Source organism: Erinaceus europaeus, chromosome 13 (genome assembly GCF_950295315.1).
Source record: "Erinaceus europaeus chromosome 13, mEriEur2.1, whole genome shotgun sequence".
NCBI classification, from domain to species: Eukaryota; Metazoa; Chordata; class Mammalia; order Eulipotyphla; family Erinaceidae; genus Erinaceus; species Erinaceus europaeus.
In genome coordinates this window covers 56,004,756-56,026,031 of record NC_080174.1, presented here as the reverse complement: position 1 = coordinate 56,026,031, position 21,276 = coordinate 56,004,756, and the positions used below count along the sequence as shown (strand labels likewise).

The 21,276-nt window shown below is 39.8% G+C and overlaps 1 protein-coding gene across 2 annotated transcripts in view; it reads right to left on the bottom strand.

Moving 5' to 3' along the window:
- The window catches only part of AGBL4 (AGBL carboxypeptidase 4), a 1,508,442-nt gene extending 1,488,061 nt beyond the window's left edge, over positions 1-20,381 (bottom strand). For both annotated transcript variants that reach the window (XM_060205929.1, XM_060205928.1), the window contains exon 1: positions 20,225-20,381. In XM_060205929.1, the coding sequence (XP_060061912.1) occupies positions 20,225-20,258 (34 nt within the window). In that variant the 5' untranslated portion in view covers positions 20,259-20,381. The remainder of the gene's footprint in view (positions 1-20,224) is intronic.
- Positions 20,382-21,276: the final 895 nt, after the last annotated feature.

Here is a 21,276-nt window from a genome sequence, read left to right as displayed (position 1 = left end):
ACAACAATAATAACTACAACAATAAAACAACAAGGACAACAAAAGGGAATAAATAAGTAAATATATTTTTAAAGAATGCTTTTAAAAATCTCATTTTCCTTCTTGTGTCAATGTCCTCAGCTTTTAATAACCTAAACTCAAATATTTACAGTTAATAACACGCAATAATGGAGGAGGACCTGAGGGGGGTAGAGTGTTTTACAGAAAACTGAGAAATTTTACAAATGTACCAACAACTATATATACAGTTTACAGTTTACTGTGAATCTCAGTCATAAAAATTTTCAGTAATCCTGTACTACAAGGGAAAAAAACATTTAGATACAAATGTTGTTATTTATTTGTCCCACAATTCTTATTGTGTTGTATGCTTTACATTGGTTTGTTCTAGCCCTCCCCCGCCAAGAGAATTGGATCAGTCCAATTAATTTCGCGGCCCACTTGGCCCCGCCCCAAGGAACCCCGAGAGAGGGTTCCTGAGTTCGAGAGTGCCAGAGTTTCAGAGAGTTCTTGAGTTCCAGAGTAAGAGAGAGTGCTTGCGTCGCCGCAAAGAGACAGCAGAGTTCTGTTTGGTGATTAGTTTGTCTTAGTTTATGAATCGTTGTTCCTGAATAAAGAAATACAGCTTCCCTGCCCAGCCGTTGTCTCCGCGTCTCTGTTACCCGCCGTGAAGCCAACCCGCCCGGCAGGAGCCACAAATGGCGCCCAAGTGGACCTGACCTGCGCATCTCTCAGATAAGTGAAGACAATTTGGCTACCTATGCAATATGGCCTTCTCTTCTGCTTGTGAAGAGATCTCCAAAGGCCTCTGCTCTTTCTTCATGAGACTGTTTTGCTGTTTCTGGAACATTTATCTCTGGACCACTCTGTGGTTCCCACTCGCTCGGGCGAACTCAGAACAGCCAGCGGGAAGAGCCAGCGGGCGGGAGGCGAGGCATGGAGCTGCCGTTTCCACCTGGTTAAACAGCAGCTGGCCGGCTGCGCCCAGACAACCCCACGCACCGCGCCCGCAGCCCCGCAGCCCTGCAGCCTGCAGGAGGCCGATGCCAGCACACAAGAGCCCCTGGAGCCCGAGGCCAACACGCAAGAGCCCGAGGCCAACACGCAAGAGCCCGAGGCCAACACGCAAGAGCCCAAGGCCAGCCCACAGGAGCCAGCTCTCCACCGCGTGGCGCAGGGCACTGGACACGTGATCCCTCTATGCTGCTCGGCCACTGCGAAGAGGGCAGCAGACATGGCAGGGCCATGGGGCAGGGCCGCGGCGGCCTATCATGGCCACCACCACTGGGCACCTAGGCCCACGCCTTCTACAAAACTGGCCTGCCTGCCATCTTTCTATGAATTCTGGAACGATCCCGGACCCCCGGGCTCCCTGCCAAAACTGGGCACACGAGATCTCCAGCCGCCGGTCCGGTGTGAAGACAGACAAGCTGGAGTACGCAGAGATTTGTGCAGAGATCGCAACCTACAATTCCTAAAAGTGAAGCTGCGCGGGAAGCCACCTCCGGATGGTGAACCCCCCCGCCCCAACAACTAAGACAGTACAGATTTAAATTCGTGTTTAAAATGACATGTCTTCGTAACGAAGGTTTCTCTCCTTGTGTATTAATGACCATGTTTATGTGTATGTTTAAAGTTTGGTAAACAGTAACTTTAAGGCTAAATTCTTACTAGTCAAAGTTAAATAAAAAAGGTTTTCAACGTAATTCTCATAAAGATAAAATTAACTTACATTTAAAGTCTAAGGTAAAAATTAGTTAACGATCAATATATTTTAACTAAGTTGGTCTAAACAAAAGGTTAAATAGACTTGTTGATATGTAAAACTCTCCATTACCTTCTCTATTAAAAATGGTAAATTGCACAATGGCTATGCTAATTATTCTCATGCCTGAGGTTTCCTCTCCTACCCACACCTAGGGTGTGTCTCCATCTTGAATGGGTGTAACAAAAGGTTAAAAGACGTTGTTGATATGTAAAAGTCTCAAATTCCTTCTCTATTAGAAACGTTGGATCGTGAAGTAGATATGCTAATAACAAGTTTTGTTTCATAGTAAGTAAATTGCAGCCAGCTGCCTTTGGGACTCTAGGCCGTTCCCTGCCCCCATGCAAATGCCCGTCGAGGCAAGTAGCCCCCCAGAGGCAAGAAATGTTTTTTTTTAAGCTGATAAAGTTTAGCCCACAGAGGCAGATATGGCCCCCTCAGGCCTTCCCTTGGCAACATGCTGGTTTTTGTTATATATGTTTCTGTTCACCCCACACCCTTGATACTATAGTCATTTAGTTAAAAAGAAAAGGGAGAATTGTCGTATGCTTTACATTGGTTTGTTCTAGCCCTCCCCCGCCAAGAGAATTGGATCAGTCCAGTTAATTTCGCGGCCGCTTGGCCCCGCCCCAAGGAACCCCGAGAGAGGGTTCCTGAGTTCGAGAGTGCCAGAGTTTCAGAGAGTTCTTGAGTTCCAGAGTAAGAGAGAGTGCTTGCGTCGCCGCAAAGAGACAGCAGAGTTCTATTTGGTGATTAGTTTGTCTTAGTTTATGAATCGTTGTTCCTGAATAAAGAAATACAGCTTCCCTGCCCAGCCGTTGTCTCCACGTCTCTGTTACCCACCGTGAAGCCAACCCGCCCGGCAGGAGCCACCGAAAATTTTAACAACATTATTGAATGTCTACTATATAGCAGCCATATGCTAGCTCTATATTAGTCTCTTAACACCTAGCATTAATATACTCAATTAGTATATAGAAAGATGTCCACTATGAGAAACTTTATATATTCCATGATGTGAGTAATTAGAAACAAATTTCACTTTTAAATATCTAATCTGAAAATTAAGGTGTCTACTACTTCATTAAGGAAGAAAAACTGTGTCATTTCAGGTTTTACTGTGTAAAACCCTTCCTATCACTAATGAGATTATTATATCCAGAAAACAAAGTCAGGAAGCAGGAAGGGATATTCTGATCAGTATGGATTTAGAGTCAGATAGACATGGCTTACAGTTATAGTTCTACAATTTATTGGTATGAGCCTGAATTTAACCACTAAGTTTACCGAAACATCAAATTTTTCCTATGGTAATAAATAAACAATCCCCCTTACAGTAAATAAGATAAATGAAAAGTACCTGATAGAAAGGAAGACCAAAGAAAATGTCTTATTAAAATAATTTGTTTTTTGAAGACCATTACTATAACAGCTGTTTATTTATTTCTCTCCATTTATAGAATTCTATGATTGTGATTTAATGAATAGGAATCAGAATAAAGATTATAGTTCTGCTCCAGTTCTTGCTAGTAGCGTGACTATGTAAAAGTAACTTAACTCACTTTAACATTCACTATAATGATAAAAATCCACCCTTCTCTCACTGTATGCTATAATCTTAAGCATATCTTTTCTACTTAAGGAGAGCAAAAATGAAAAAAGAATCGGGGCTTTAGAATAAAAAAGAGGTGCTTTCCAGATACATAAACCTGAACTAATCATTTAATCTCTCTTATTTCTATCTACTTAATTTTATAGTATTTCTTCAGGTCTATTTTGAGGCAAATGAGAAAAGTAAACTACAAAGAACCTAAAAATGAGAGATGAGCAGACTACCAAATAACTTAGGATACAGCATTTGTTTATTCACCTCTCCCACAGAGATATTATTAAACAAAGTATTTCTACTTTGAAGATTCAGGTGTGTGTGTGTGTGTGTGTGTGTGTGTGTGTGTGTGTGTGTGTGTGTGTCTGCAGTTACTTAACTATTTGAAATTTCACCACTCCTAGATGAACTTTTCCATTTAGATAGAGAAACAAAGAGAAACAGACAGAAAATAGAAACACCATAGCACCAGTTCCCCCCAGTGCCATGAGTTAAAATTCAGTTAAAAATCACCAGGGTTAAAATTTAGTCCAGATGAGTTACCTCTCTAGCCCCAACTTTCTGATTCCCTAATGTAATCTCATGATACCATCAAACCCTTCATTAAATCGTTATTGAATCGGACCTCTAACATTTCCTGGATTAACAATGCTTTAGCAATCAATTAAGGAGAATGATTTCAACTGTATAAAATTATCACAGATTGGTGCTCAGTCATGGTGCACCTGGTTGAGCCCACAAGGGCCTGGGTTCAAACTCTCAATTCCCAACAGCAGAGGGAAAGCTTCACAAGTGGTAAAGCAATGCTGAAGGTGTCTCTCTCTCTCTTTCCTTTCTATCTCAATTCCCTTCCCTCTTGATTTGACTATCTCTAGCCAAAAAATAAAGATAATTTGTTTTAATTATCACATATTAAACACTGAGGAAGTCCACCAAAGTCTTACTCATGATTTCTACTAGCTAGTAGAGTTTTGAAATGGTTTTTAATTTATGCCTATCATTTATCCTGGCTTTTCGTTTTATTTCCTATACAAATGTATGCCGCTTTACTGAATATGTGGTACTTCTCTCTCTGTTCACCATGCCTCCTCTCCATTCCCAATTCCACATCCTATCACCTTTACTGGGGTAGTTTCTTTACTTAATACAAGACAATGCATGCATTCTTCCTCAAAGAAGCTTCACTTAACTCCCAGTACTATCATCCATCCTCAGGAAGTTAGGAAATCATACTCTAGCCTTAGAATTCTACATACAACTCTACCACTGCCTAGATGGTAATTTTCATCCTTTTATTAATACTGTTCTACTGAAATGAACCCAGGACCTCACATAAGCCCAATACCAATGAGCAGCCTTACTACTCAAAACATGAAGTTCAACCTTTATTTTGTATTGTTTGATAAGAGGATGGAGACAGGTAAACAAGCAGGTAGGCAGACAGGCAGACACACACAGAGACAGACAGACAGACAAGAGAAACTGAAGCATAACTAACTCCACCATTTGTGGAGTTTCCTTGGTATTGTCTATGATGCTACAGTACAGTAGCAGGAACTGAATCCAGGGTACCACACTATATAGTAAGGCTCACTCTGTCTACTGAGCCATCTCCCAGACCTGGACGGTAGTTTTCTAACTCTATTCCTCCTCCACTAGGATGGTATCTTCTTGAAGGCAGAGAATTTGTTTAATACAATTCTGGTTTCCAGACTTTACTACAAACCCTGACTCATGATAAGTATTCAATATATTATGTTGTGTAAATACATTTAAAAAATAATAACATGGCCTCTAGCATAGTGATTTGCTCCACAAAACCATAACAGAATTAGTGACTTCTAAGATTCCTAAAAAGTTATAATCATTTTATTTTAATCAGAAAGATACACAATTAAAGAAAGAGAAATGCAGATGCTATCATAATTCCATCCTGACTTCTCTGGGCACATGACCTTACCAATGTGTCCTGGAACCTCACTGCTCCAGAGCCTACCCCACCAGGGAAAGATAGAAATAGGCTGGGAGTATGGATCAACCTGTCAATGCCCATGTCCAGTGGAAAAGCAATTACAGAAGCCATAACTCCTACCTTCTGCACCCAAAAAAATAGTTTAGATCCATACTCCCAGTGGGGGAGAAGTGATAAGAGGAAGAAGATAAGAAGGCTCTGAACTCCAACTCCATTAGGACCCAGAGAGAGAAGAGGGAAAAGAGAGGGACATTTAGATATAGTAATAGGGTTGTATGTAGCTTGGAAAGGAAGAGAAGATATGACCTTTTAAAAAAGGGAACAATTATATACAAATATAGACAGGTAGCTATAGAAATAATAGTTGATCCATATCTGCAATCTTAGGAAAACTACTGTAGCTTACAATAAAGGGGTTAGGGACTCAGTGGTGGGAACAGTATGGAATTATACCCCTGTTGACATGTTATTTTGTAAATCAATATTAAATTACTAATAAAAAATTTTTAAAAGAAAGAAGAAGAAGGAAAAAAAAAGAAAAAAGATAGAAAGACTAGAGCACTGCTCAGCTCTGGCTTATGGTAGTGCCAGGGACTGAACCTGAGACTTTGGAGACTCAGGCATGAAGTCTTTTGGTATAACCATTATGCAACCTCCCCTCATGCCCCCAAAATAAAACCTATAATTATTTAATTATTGAGAGAGTGTTTTCCCCATTCACTTCCACCAAAATTCAAGGGATTGTTGTTTCCATAAAACTTTTGAGTAGTTAAGAATTTCCAATTCTACATAAAAGTTTTCAATCCGATATAACATTCTAGAAAAGTTTTGTATATGCTTTTTCTGTTTCCCTTTAGTTGACAAGAAAACAAATTATTTTGAAAGACTAATTAGACCTAGAATTTTTTTTTATTGGGGGGATTAATGTCTTATAGTAAACTAAAATACAGTAGTTCGTACAGATGTAACATTTCTCAATTTTCAACATAACAATTCAACCAACCCCCTCTAGCTCCTTCTCTGCCATCATGTTCCAGGACCTGATACCTCCCGCCAACCCTAATCTTTTATTTGGTACAACACACCAACTCAGTCAAAGCTATGCTTTATGTTCTCTTATTTTTCAACTTCTTGTTTTTTTTTATTATGTGATTTAATAATAATCAAATAGATTGTGAGATAGGAGGGGTACAATTCCATACAATTCCCACCACCAGAGTGCCATATTCCATCCCTTTTCATTGGAAGCTTCCCTATTCTTTATCCCTCTGGGAGTAAGGACCAAAAATCTCTATGGGGTGTAGAGGGTAAGAAGTCTGACTTTTGTAATTCCTTCTCTGCTGGACAAGGGCTTTGACAGGTCAATCCATACCCCAAACCTGTCTCTCCTTTTCCTTAGTGGGGAACATAGACATACACAAATCTTTTTACATGGATGTGTTTGGTTCCATAGGATATATCCCCAGGGGAGGAATTGCAGGGTCATAGAGGTCCATTTCTAGCCTTCTGAGGGTTCTCCAGACTGCTCTCCACAGGGGTTGGGCCAGTTGGCATTCCCACCAGCAGGGCAGGAGGGTACCTTTGTCCCCACAGTCTCTCCAGCATTTGTTGCTGCTACCTTTTCTGGTGTATGACATTCTCACAGGGGTGAGGTGATATCTCATTGTTCTTTTTATTTGCATTTCTCTGACAATCAGTGACCTGGAGCAATTTTTCATGTGTTTGTTGGCCTTTTGGATCTCTTCTGTAGTGAATATTGTGTTCATATCCTCTGCCCATTTTTGGATGTGGTCATTTGTTTTCTTGTTGCTGAGTTTGGTGAACTCTATCTGTATTTTGGTTATTAGCCTCTTGTTTGATATATGGCATGTAAAGATCTCCCATCCTGTGAGAGTTCTCTTTCTTTGGGTGGTGGTTTCTTTTGAGGTACAGAAGCTTCTTAATTTGATTCAATTCCATTGGTTTATTTTTTTTTATTAAGTCTTCTTTGTAATTGGATTTATTTCATTGAATATGCCTTTAAAATTTAGACGGTAAAGAGTTCTGCCAATACTCTAACTACTTGCTAGTTTCTGGTCTAATATCCAAGTCCTTGATCCATTTGGAATTTACTTTTGTGTTTGGTAAAATATAGTGGTTCAGGTTCATTCTCCTGCATGCCTCAACCCAATTTTTCCAACACCCTTTGTTGAAGAGACTTTCACCATTTAATAGTCTGAGCATCTTTGTCAAAGATTAGATATCCATAGGTGTGGGGGCTTATTTCTGAGCTCTCAATTCTATTCCACTGGTCAGTGGAGACACAGAATTTTTAATTCTCAAAAAACATATGACAAGTGAAAACCTTTTTTTAGAGTTCTAAAAAAGAGTTTCTTATGAATCCCACTAAATAAATGTGAAATATAAGAAGTAAAATTATCATATTCCCATATGGTAAAAACTGTCAATGAATTATTATAAGCTTTCATGCTTGCAATAATGTTTTATAATCAGAAACATCAAATTCAGTGAAGAATGAAAATTTTTAATCAATACTAAAATTAGCACCCACTCCTTTCCTGAAGATTAACTATTAGTGAAAATATTCTAAAATTTTCATAAGACTGAGTTGTACTTAAATAACTCAAAGACAAAATTGTGATTTTCTAAGAATATGTAAGCAAAACATTGACATCCTTCTGACCTTAATGCATATAGCTCTCTTGTATGAAAGTGAAACTAAGCCAAGATACTGAAAAATTGATGTCAAATGAATATTGATAGCTATCAGATATACAGACATTAGTTATCACAGAGTCTTAGAAAAATAAGCTACATGGTGGGGTATGGGGGAGGTTTTTTTTTATGTCGCAATTCATTTTTAAACTTTAGTAAAAAGTATGCTCAGTAAAATTACAGTAGATATAATTTGAAAATATTTCTAAAAAGGATACACTATATAAGCTTACCTTTATCTTCCTATAATTCCAGAATCGCTAAATCACATAGTGATTTTTTTCATCATTTGAGTGTCAAATTAACTTGTCACCAAAATTTAACTTAATTGACATAAAGCTATTCATAACTTTTATTCAATTAGAATGAATATTAATATATTTGACTACAGGAGACTGTTCTATACCCAATTGAGAATTTTATAATACTGGCATGTGCTATTGCCTTTTCAGAATTGAAAAAACAAAGTTATGAAATATATTTGCATGCTAAACCCCTAACCTCCTTTTAAAGGAGGTTTTACTAGATCATTATTCCTTTCTCTTAAAGTGATTCCAGTAGTACACATACACAACACACACATACACACACACATCATCATCATCATCATCATTATTTAAGCTTTCATTTCTTTCTTTCATTTTGCTTGTTTGGTTGTCATCAAGGACCTTCACTCACTGCTCTGGGTCATACCTTTGCAGATATTAGAGAGAAAGAGAGGCAGGGAGACAGAGAGAGAGAAAGAGAAATACAACAAAGCTTTCTTCAGAGCATGGGGGTTGGACTGAACCTGGATCATATGCATGACAAAGCAGGCACACTGTATATGTGAGAAATTTTGCTGTTCTCTAAAAGTGTAAGACAATATATATTTTTCTATACCTTTTCTAAAATGATTTGAATATTTTCCCTGGTTACTAACAAACAAATAGGAAATATTATTTTCATATCTAAGGTTGTTTAAAACCAAGATTCTGTCTACACATGGTTAAAATAATAAAAAATTGGGGTTTTGTTTGTTTTTAGAACTCATTTATTTCCTAGAGAAAGTGATTAACACATGGGCCATTTTAATAGACTTCATTTTAAAATTTGTTTTTAATCTATAGCATGTATGACAGCAAAGAAAAGCAAACTATTTTATCAGATAATCTAAACAAAAATTTCTTGTATGATTATTGGAAAAGAAGAGAATCTGAAAACTGAAATAAATGAATATATATATATATATAAATGAAAAGTATATAATGAATGCATTATATACTTTCCCCCATATTTGGGAGCTACTCTTTCCCCAGATACAGCTTTCTAGTCCTTTTCCCAACTATGACACCATCTCTCCAATCAATAACCTGGGTCCACCTGCATATTAGCTGTCAGACTCAGGCAAAAACTAATAAAGTCATAGCCTTTTGGAATATATCGAAAATAGACCTACGACTTTTTTCTAAAACAGAGACCACAAATCTTCATCTGCAATATTCTTGCCTTTAGGTTCATGATTAGTCAACAATTTATTCTGCTTTATGTCTTGACTCTTTTTCAGCCATCAGGTTCCAGATGCTACAATGATGCCAACCTGACTTCCCTGAAAGATGACCCAACCATGTGTCCTGCAGCCCCGTCTCCCCAGATCCCTACCCCCCCCCCAGGGAAAGAGAGAGACAGGCTGGGAGTATGGATCAACCTGCCAATGCCCAGGTTTAGCTGGGAAGCAATTACAGAAACCAGACCTTCCACTTTCTGTACCCCACAATGATCCTGGGTCCATACTCCTTGGGCAATAAAGAATAGGGAAGCTACCAAAGGAAGGGGTCAGATATGGAGCTCAGGGATGGGGATTGTGTGGAAACGTGCCCCTCCTATACTATATTCTTGTCAATATTTCCATCTTATAAATATTTTTTTTAATCCCACAGACTCCCATAGCCTGCAGGGAAGATAAATAACACACAAGTCACAAACAACATAAGAAGGGTATAACAGCCACTGTGCTTCACCTCAGGGTGAAGGCTAGAAGTGAACCTTCCCTATGACCTTGCAATTCCTCTCCTGAGGATATATCCTAAAAAACCAAACACACCCATCCAAAAAGATTTGTGTATACCTATGTTCATAGAAGCACAACTTGTAATAGCCAAAACCTGGAAGCAACCAGGATTCCAGAAACAAATGACTGGCTAAGAAAGTTGTAATACTACTCAGTTATTAAAATGGTGATTTCACTTCCTTCACCTCATCTTGGATGGAGCTTGAAGGAATCATGTTAAGTAAGATAAGTCAGAAAGAGAAGGATGAATATGGGATGATCACACTCATAGACAGAAGTTGAAAAATACTACCATGTCCCAGTCTGCCTTCCCTGGGCAGATGACCTCACCAATGTGTCCTGGAACCCCACCTCCCCAGAGCCATATTCCACTAGGGAAAGGTAGATACAGGTTGTCAATGTCCATATCCAACAGAGATCTTTGGTTCATACTCCCAGAGAGATAAAGAATAGGGAAGCTTCCAGTGAAAGGGATAGGATATTGTACTCTAGTGGTGGGAATTGTATGAATTGTACCCTCTCTTATTCCCACAATCTTGTCAATCATTACTGAATCACTAATAATAATTTTTTAAAAGTTGAAAAAATAAAAATACAGAGAAAAATAATAATAAAATAAAATATTATTATTTAGAAGAATACATTTTTATACCTCAAACTTTAGAGAAGCAGCCATATAAACTTCTTGCAGGGAAAAAAGTGTTGTATTCCAGATCTTTAATAAAACTATGATCAGTGATATTACAGAAAATAGAGGTGGCAAAGCATGCTTGAAAAGGGTATGAGTTGCCTCCTCCCTTTAAAAAATTCCTCATCCAAAACTGAACAAAGAAGAACTACAAAATCTAAATGCACCAATCACAGACAAAGAAATTGAAACCGTTATTAAGAATCTCCCCAACAACAAAAGTCCTGGACCACATGGCTTCACAAACGAATTCTACAAAACTTTCAGGAAACAGTTAATACCCATACTTCTTAAGCTATTCCATAAGACTGAAGAAACAGGAATACTCCCTTCCACCTTTTATGAAGCCAACATCACCCTGATACCAAAAGCTGATAGGGACAGAACAAAAAGGAAAACTACAGACCAATATCTCTGATGAACATAGATGCCAAAATATTAAACAAGATCTTGGCCAACCGATACAGCAACACATCAAAAAGATTGTTCATCATGACCAAGTGGGATTCATCCCAGGAATGCAAGGCTGGTTCAACATCCATAAGTCAATCAATGTCATTCACCACATCAATAAAAGCAAAGCCAAAAACCACATGATTATCTCAATAGATGCAGAGAAAGCCTTTGACAAAATCCAACACCCATTCATGCTCAAAACTCTACAAAAAATGGGAATAGATGGGAAATTCCTCAAGATAATGGAGTCTATATATAGCAAACCTACAGCCAACATCATACTCAATGGACAGAAGCTGAAAACATTCCCCCTCAGATCGGGGACTAGACAGGGCTGTCCACTGTCACCGTTACTCTTCAACATAGTATTGGAAGTTCTTGCCATAGCAATCAGGCAAGAGAAAGAAATCAAAGGAATACAGATTGGAAGGGAAGAAGTCAAGCTCTCACTATTTGCAGATGACATGATAGTATACATAGAAAGACCTAAAGAATCCAGTAGAAAATTACTGGAAGTTATTAGGCAATATAGCAAGGTATCAGGCTACAAAATCAATGTACAAAAATCAGTGGCATTTCTTTATGCAAGCACTAAATCTGAAGAAGAAGATATCCAGAAATCACTCCCCTTTACTGTTTCAGCAAAATCAATCAAATACCTAGGAATAAAGTTGACAAAGAAGTGAAAGACTTGCATGCTGAAAACTATGAGTCACTACTCAAAGAAACAGAAACTGATACCAAGAAATGGAAAGATATCCCATGCTCATGGATTGGAAGAATAAATATCATCAAAATGAATATTCTCCCCAGAGCCATATACAAATATAATGCAATATCCATCAAAGTTCCACCAGGCTTCTTTAAGAGAATGGAACAAACACTACAATCATTTATCTGGAACCTGAAAACACCTAAAATTGTCAAAACCATCTTAAGGAAAAGAAACAGATGAAGGCATCACACTCCCAGATGTTAAACTATATTACAAAGCCATCATCATCAAAACAGCATGGTACTGGAACAAAAATAGGCACACAGACCAGTGGAACAGAATTGAAAGCCCAGAAGTACATCCCAACACCTATGGGCATCTAATCTTTGATAAGGGGGCCCAAAGGATTAAATGGAAAAAGGAGGCTCTCTTCAATAAATGGTGCTGGGAAAACTGGGTTGAAACATGCAGAAGAATTAAATTGAACCACTTTATCTCACCAGAAACAAAAATCAACTCCAGGTGGATCAAAGACCTAGATGTCAGACCAGAAACAATCAAATACTTAGAGGAAAACATTGGTAAAACACTTTCCCACCTACACCTCAAGGGCATGTTTGATGACTCAAACCCAATTGCAAGGAAGACTAAAGCAGAAACAAACCAATGGGACTACATCAAATTGAAAAGCTTCTGCACATCCAAAGAAACTATTAAACAAACAGAGAGACCCATCACAGAATGGGAGAAGATCTTCACATGCCAGACATCAGACAAGAAACTAATCACCAAAATATATAAAGAACTCAGCAAACTTAGCACCAAAAAAGCAAATGACCCCATCCAAAAATGGGCAGAGGATATGAACAAAACATTCACCTCAGAGGAGATCCAAAAGGCTAACAAACATATGAAAAACTGCTCTAGGTCACTGATTGTCAGAGAAATGCAAATTAAGACAACACTAAGATACCACCTCACTCCTGTAAGAATGGCATACATCAAAAAGGACAGCAGCAACAAATGCTGGAGAGGATGTGGGGACAGAGGAACCCTTTTAAATTGCTGGTGGGAATGTAAATTGGTACAGCCTTTGTGGAGAGCAGTCTGGAAAACTCTCAGAAGGCTAGACATGGACCTTCCATATGATCCAGTAATTCCTCTCCTGGGGTTATACCCCAAGGACTCCATAACACCCAACCAAAAAGAGGTGTGTACTCCTATGTTGATAGCAGCACAATTCATAATAGCTAAAACCTGGAAGCAACCCAGGTGCCCAACAACAGATGAGTGGCTGAGAAAGCTGTGGTATATATACACAATGGAATACTATGAAGCTATCAAAAACAATGAACCCACCTTCTCTGACCCATCTTGGACAGAGCTAGAAGGAATTATGTTAAGTGAACTAAGTCAGAAAGATAAAGATGAGTATGGGATGATCCCACTCATCAACAGAAGTTGATTAAGAAGATCTGAAAGGGAAACTAAAAGCAGGACCTGATCAAATTGTAAGTAGGGCACCAAAGTAAAAACCCAGTGGTGAGGGGTAGACATGCAGCTTCCTGGGCCAGTGGGGAGTGGGAGTGGGCGGGAGGGATGGGTCACAGTCCTTTGGTGGTGAGAATGGTGTTTATGTACACTCCTAGCAAAATGTAGACAAATAAATCAGTAGTTAATTAATATGAGAGGGGGAAAATCAATTGTATGTCTCAAAGTTTCTCAAAACACAAACTGAATCCTTTTAATATATAGGCTGTGTATTTGATATGCGGACTCTCTCAAAAGCCTAGACCAAGTAGATTAAAAGCATCCAATAGCACAGCTATATCCAAGATACTGGATACTGTACAGCAAACCATAACAAAAGGACTTTTCAAAGTTAACCCAATTACCAAAAAATGTGATGATAACATTAACTATCGATTGTCTTTTTGAACCCTAAGACAGCAGGAACCTCACATCTCCACTATAGAGCCCCTACTTCCCCCAGTCCTGGAACCCTTGAATAGGGCCCACTTTCCCATATGCATCTCCCAATCCAAACCAAATAATATTGCATCCGCCGATCACAACCTAACCAACGCAACGATTGCCACCTCAACATGCTTCACCTCAGACTGTGTCCAAAGACTTCACGTGTGGAATGACAACCCTTCAGCTTCATTACTCGGGTGAGACCTTTCCTTTTATAGTACACTCTAATTTCATCTCAGGTAGTTCACTTTCTAACAAAGTCCCATAACCTAGATATACACCAGTTTCTGTGAGAGAGAGCTTATGTGCACACGTATCCATAAACTACTGCAAAATATATACCTGAAAGCAGTAGTACACTAGAGTTTGCAGTGAGTACCTCCCTAACACTTCCTCTCCACTATTCCAAGCTTGGGATCCATGATTGCTCAACAAATTGTTTGGCTTCATATGTTAACTCTCTTTTCAATCACCAGGTTCCAGATGCCACCAGGATGCTGGCCAGGCTTCCCTGGACTGAAGACCCCACCAATGTGTCCTGGAGCTCCGCTTCCCCAGAGACACACCTTACTAGGGAAAGAGAGAGGCAGATTGGGAGTATGGACCGACCAGTCAATGCCCATGTTCAGCGGGGAAGCAATTACAGAAGCCAGACCTTCTACCTTCTGCAAATCTCAATGACCCTGGGTCCATGCTCCCAGAGGGCTAGAGAATGGGAAAGCTATCATGGGAGGGGGTGGGTTATGGGGATTGGGTGGTGGGAATTGTGTGGAGTTGTACCCCTCCTACCTTATGTTTCTGTTCATTAATCCTTTCTTAAATAAAAAATTTAAAAAAATATATAAAATAAAAAATAAAAAATTCCTCAAACTCAATCTTATACAGAAACATGTCCCAAGACACATAGTTCAGATAACAATTCCACAGTCTCTCAAATTTGATTTCAGCCTTTCTTCTGACATAAAATTAACTGAACCAATGAAGAAAATGAGAGTCTTACAGTCTTACATGTTTAAATCTTGCTTTTATATAGAAAGCATATGTAAAACATTTGAATGTTTACATTCAAGTTTCAGGGGAAGAAACACTACTTATTGGCTCTTCAAATATAGTATCTTCTTTTTATCTACAATTATCCTGCATCATTCCATTTTACAGTGAGGAAAGTGGAAATCAGAAAATTTGAGTCCAAATTTGAAGAAAACGTGTTAAGTGAAATAAGTCATAAACAGACGGATAAATATGGGATGATCTCACTCACAGGCAGAAGTTGAAAAGCAAGATCAGAAGAGAAAACACTAAGCAGAACCCAGACTGGAGTTGGTGTATTGCACCAAAGTAAAAGACTCTGGGGTGAGTGAGGGAGAGAGTACAGGTCTTGGAAAAGGATGACAGAGGGCCTAGTGGGGGTTGTATTGTTATGTGGAAAACTAAAATTGTTATTATGTATGTACAAACTATTGTATTTACTGGTGACTGTAAAATATTATTCCCCCAATAAAGGAAAAATAATGAATTAATTAATTTTGTAAAAGAATGAGTACAGACTTGAAATCTAATAAGTCACAGAAACAGGATTTTTTGACAATATTTTTTAATTTCACTTATTTATTGGATAGAGACAGAAAAAAAATGAGAAGGAGATAAAGAGGGAGAGAGAAAGAGAGAGACACTTGCAGACCTGCTTTACTGCTTGTGAAGCTTCCCCCTGTAGTCTTCACATATAATAATGTATGCATTTAAATGAGTGTGTCACCACCCAGCCCAGATAAAAGATTTAAACAAGAATCTAAGCCCCTGTTCTTTACATTTCACTTTGTTAATATATGCTTAGCTTAAAATAGTTTTTCTTACAAGGCAGGAATTTTTATACTGGTTATTATTTACAGTATGTGGTAATATAAACAGAAAGTCAAATAATGAATCTGAATAATGCTGAAGTATCAACAAACACAACCATCTTACACTAGTTATTTGCAGATTTTGAATAAGTTGCTTGCTCCTCTGTGCCCAAACATCTTGGCATATATAGAAATCCTAGAGTAGTTATGGTGCTGAAGTAGATTAAAATATATAAAGCGCTTAATACAATATCTAATACACAAAAATTTCATAAATGCTAAATTTCATAAATATAAACTACTATGAGAAACTACTATTGCTATGAGAAATCATCAAATGGTCTTATTTTGTATTATATGACTCTAGTTAGCAATAACTGGACATTGAACCAAAAGCAATCAATCCTTTATGGACTTGAGATCTATGGCACAATTCTTATATGAAAATATGATGTATATTATATTATTCCAGGAGGCATGACCATAGAGTAACAGTAACCAGATCATTCCCAAAATAACAAATATGTATAAATATCAAATTTAACAAAATTCACCAACTACAACTGAGACATCTGCAGAAACACCACAGCCTCAAGTGGGTGCTCATTGGTATCAAACATCTATAAAGAACAGCACATATAGCTCAACCAAAAGAAAAATAACAACCCAATAAAAAAAGTGAGTAGAAGATATGAATAGACAGTTCTCTTTTTATTTATGTGTTTATTTATTTTTGCCTCTTGGGTTTTTGCTGACTCTCAGTGCCAGCACTACAAATCCACTGATCCCAGGGGCCATTTTTCCCATTTTATTGCATAGGACAGAGAGAAATGGGAGAGACAGAAAGGAAGAGAGAAAGATAAATGCCTGCATACCTGCTCCACCATTCATGAAGCTTCCCCCCTGCAGCTGGATTTCAGGGACTCAAACATGGATCCTCTCACAGGTCCTTCTGCCTAGTACTACATGTACTTAACAGGGTATGCCAAGCTTGGCCCCCTAACAGTTCTCTAAAGAACAGATACATATGGCCCAGAGACATATTCCCACTCTTAGGCATTTATCTATTCTTAGGCATTTATCTAAAAGAGATAACACTAATTCAAAGTAATAGATGCATCCCCATGTTCATTGCTGCACTATTCACAATAGCCAAAATATGGCAGCAACTAATGAAAGAGATGAGACACAGAACTCTGGTGGTGGGAAGTATAATTATAATTATACCCCTACTACCACTAAAAAATTAAAAATTATTGTGTATCCTAAATAGATTCTTTCTCATGGGAATCTGAATTAAGAAACAAAAATTGAACCAAGTTTATAGGTTGAATTAAAAAGAAGTAAAAATTGAGCTAATTCAAGAGTTAAACAGTTTAGCTCCCAATTGCATCAGTAAGTTTGCCAACAACCTATTAAATCTATTGCCAGATCTAGTTATTTTCTTTCTTTAGAGAATTGCTCAGCTCTAGCTACTGGTAGCACCAAGGGTCAGACTTCCTTTTTACAACACTAGGAAGCAATCTGTTGAGTGTGCCATTCGTTTTGAATATTCTTTTGACAGTGCTCTTATTTTTCTGTGCTTACTCAGTCTCTCCATAAGGTATTAAAATACTGAAGTTAACACTTCATTTCAATTGTCTTCACTATACACTCCACTTGCCCACTGAGCAATTACATTCACACTCACAACTATAGTAATCATCTCTGCACCATTTCAGACTTGATATGTAAATTTAAGTGCCTTGTCAATCTGTCAGATTCCTCACACTTCCTGTATGTCCAAAACCAAATTCATGATCTTTCTTCCCAAATCTAGTCAAGATCCCTTCCACAACTTTCTCAATTTATAACAATACCACCAAATAGTCGCACAAATTAGAAAAATTTTAAGTACACCTAGACATTTCCTTTCTCTTCATCCCTGTTTTTTACTGTCATGTTAATTTTATCTCAGATATTTCTCAATTACTTTACTCTATCTCCACTGCTACACTGTAATGTCCACATAGATGTAGTATTGTATCTTCTCCACATTCTGCATTGTAGCCAGAGTTACTTTTTCAATGGTTTCTTGTTATTATTCCTTTTATGCATAGCCTAGGACTTATATATATGCAATTCCACCTTTTCCAGGCAACATTTCACTCAGAAAGAAAGGAAGACACCACAGGACCAGAGCTTCCTTCAGTGCCATAACAACTCTTATAGGGTTCCAGGACTCAGATCTGACCCAGGCTCACAACTGGGCTGGGTGCTTGACAAGTCATGTCTAGGCAAACATCCCATCTGGTGAACTCTCTGGCCCTAATTCATAGACTTTTTGACCTACATTCATATAATGCCTTGCATGATTATGCAAAATCTTCTTCAGCTTACCACTTGTCTCCTCCTTTTCCCTCCTTTTCCCTACATACATCCTTTTCTCTTTTTAGTTCCTTAAACTCAGCACTTCAGGTCTCTTCCCACCTTAGATTCTATGCACATGGTTTCCCTCTGCCTAAACTACTCTGTTTAATTCCTGTCATACTTCACTTTAAATATCACTTCTTTAGATAAAGCTTCTTGAACCTCTAGACAATGTCAGGTCATTGTAATTCATTTAGCAAATATTTACCAATTCCCTACTACATACTAAGTTTAGTGGTTCTAGACATGAGGGATTAATAAAAACAACAAAGACCCTTGCATTCATGTTTATATTCTAATGGGAAAAAGTAAGCATAAACAAACAAAAAAAAGTCAAATGATAGGCTTGAAGGCATCACTTTTTGGGGGGAGTGGAGGAGAGAGGAGATAAAAGAGCAAGGTAAAAGAATCAGAACTAAGGAGTTCCAAAGGGTTTAATTTCATACCTGATATATATCACTACTTGGCATTCAGATATTTTTAGAATAGATGAATAAAGGAATGAACATTGTATATTCAAATCATGAGAGAAAAATAGCTATAAAATCAGTAAAGACCTGCAGATACAAAACCTGGGGACAGCATGTTGGACAAATAGAGATGTCCTGAATGAAAAAGAATCTATGCTGCTCTCCAGAAATATTGGTCTTCTGAACTATCCCTGATGACTTCATAGAGTTTCCTATTCCAGCCATCTATGGCTATAATATAACCATCACCTCCTACCCCTGAGCCCACCCCCTCCCCAGGGCTGAATAATTCAAGTGGGTAACTCTTTTTTTTAAAAAAGTTTTATTTTATTTTAATAAGAGAGATACAGAGAGAGAGATATCAAAGTACTGCTCAGCTCTGGTTTATGGCAGTGAAGGGACTGAACCTGGGACTCAGAGCCTCAGGGATGAAAGACTTTTGCATAAACACCTTGTTGTCTCCCCAGTCCTTGGGTCACTCTTGGAACCACACTACCCAATCAGGACACATATAAAAGGAAATAGACACATCTTCTACTACCGTGGCTGTCCACACTTATCCCAAAAAAACACTGATTTTCTACACACAAAGCCGCTCTCTAGCTCTCGCTCTCTTTTTGCGCTCTCTCTCTCTCCTCTCTCTCTCTCTCCCTCTCTTTCTGCCTCTCTCTCTCTCTCTATCTCTCTCTGAGTTAGCCCTTGCAGTGAGACTCCAGATGTTCAGTTTCCGCCTCTGTTAGGCCAAACTCCCTCCCACAGGACTGTACAAACCCTTGCTGTCTTCTAGGACCCGTAAGACTCTGAGGCCACGACCTCCCCAAGTCTAGAAAGGGAAGGCACTCTTGGGTCACTCTCTCTCTCCCTGCTCCTTAAAGGCTGCCTTCCGTGCACAGATAAATCAAATCGACATGTACCCCTTTGTGCTTCTGGATGACCCTGAGTATCACTGCCACACACAGCACTGGGGTCCAGCCTCCTCTGGCAGGGTTCTGAAGGACTGGGGACCAAGCTGCTTCCTCAAGCCTCCTGCCCTTTCCGTGACTCAAGGGGACATTTTTATACTTGCCCTGCGGTCAGGCTGGACTCAAGGCACTACACTTCCCCAGAACCCAAACGCTGCATATATTATCCCCCACTCCCCTCCATGGCACGGGCAGATTTTAAAAGTAAAACTCCTCCCACATGGAACTGCCTCCCTCAGAAGAAGAGAACCTCCCTCTCTCCCAAACCACTGGATTCCCGCACAGGGTGACGTCCACCTGGTGCATGACGCAGACGGCCCAGAATTTGCACCATCGGGGTCCCTTCTCTGCCCATCGGATCCCAGCCCCCTCGGCAGGGTGCACGTTCGCCCACACACCCCAAGCCCCAGAAGCCTGAGAGGACTCCCTCAAACCAGCTCATCTCCCTTGACCACTAACCCAGAGGTCATAACCCCAGGGCGCCAACACGCAGGCGCCACCTCTCAAGTAGGGCCTTGCGACTAAGAGCTTGGCTCCCCTCAGGCCCAGGACAGTCCAGCCGCCTCAGTGCTTCCCCAGATCAACCGCCTCCACCGACCTGCCTCAGGCGCCGTCTGGCTCCGCTCCGCCATTTTTTTTAAATTTATATATATATATATTCTTTTTAGTTCCTCCGCCTCTGCGCCCACGTAAAAACTGAGGGGCAGTGGGGAGCGGGCGACTGGATCAGCGGGCTGACAGGAGCTCCACAGGAAGACGCGGCGCAACGGTTACCAAGGCAACGGGCGGCTGGCGCTGGGCGGTTGGCGCGGGGCGGCGGGGGGGGGGGCGGGCCTGCGGGCAGCGCGTGTCTCAGGCCACGCCCCCTCTGCCGGATCCCCTTGGGGACCTGGCACCCGCGGGACTGAACGCTGTGGCGCTCGCTTCTCCCTCGCCAGTGCCAGCGCAACCAGCAAACTGGGCCTGTTTGGCCGTCTGTGGAGCGTCGGGAAGCTACTCGGTTGGAGTGATATTCTGCTGCGGGAGAGGTTCTCTGTGGTGTCTGCAGAGCAGAATGGTTCAGCGCTTCTTTATGTGACTGGTGTTCAACTGAAGAGCCTTGGATCAGGTTTCTCATTTTCCCCAGTGCTTTTTCCGCCTAAGTGCCTGACCCTGGGAACTTAGATCTTCAACTAGAATGCGCTAAGACACCACAGCACCCAAACTTCCCTCAGGGTCGGGGTCTAACCAGGGCAAAGCATGGCAAAGCGTGACAAAGCAAGCCCCCTTCCAAGTGAGTTATGGCTCAGATCCTGGAAGTGATTGTGCCACTGCCCATTCCAACCCTATAGTAGTAGGATGAGGTTCCCTAATCTGAATTTCCATCAGTTCTAAACCCTAGAAAAGAAAGAAAACTTTTGCTAGTGCATTTTGCAGAATAGCTAGAATATCCTGTGGACAATTGCTAGTATCTTCCAAGATCAAGCTAGGACATGAGCCTGAGCCATTCATCGGCTCTGCCCTCCCAAAGCTTCTTGTATGGTCTTGTTCAAACACAATACCTGAGTGCATTATTTACTCCTCTCTCCTTCACTGGAACTTAAAGTTCAGGGGAGTAAACTTCCTGGAGCAGAGAATCCTTTATCTCAGCCTTCAAGAATCTGAAGTATG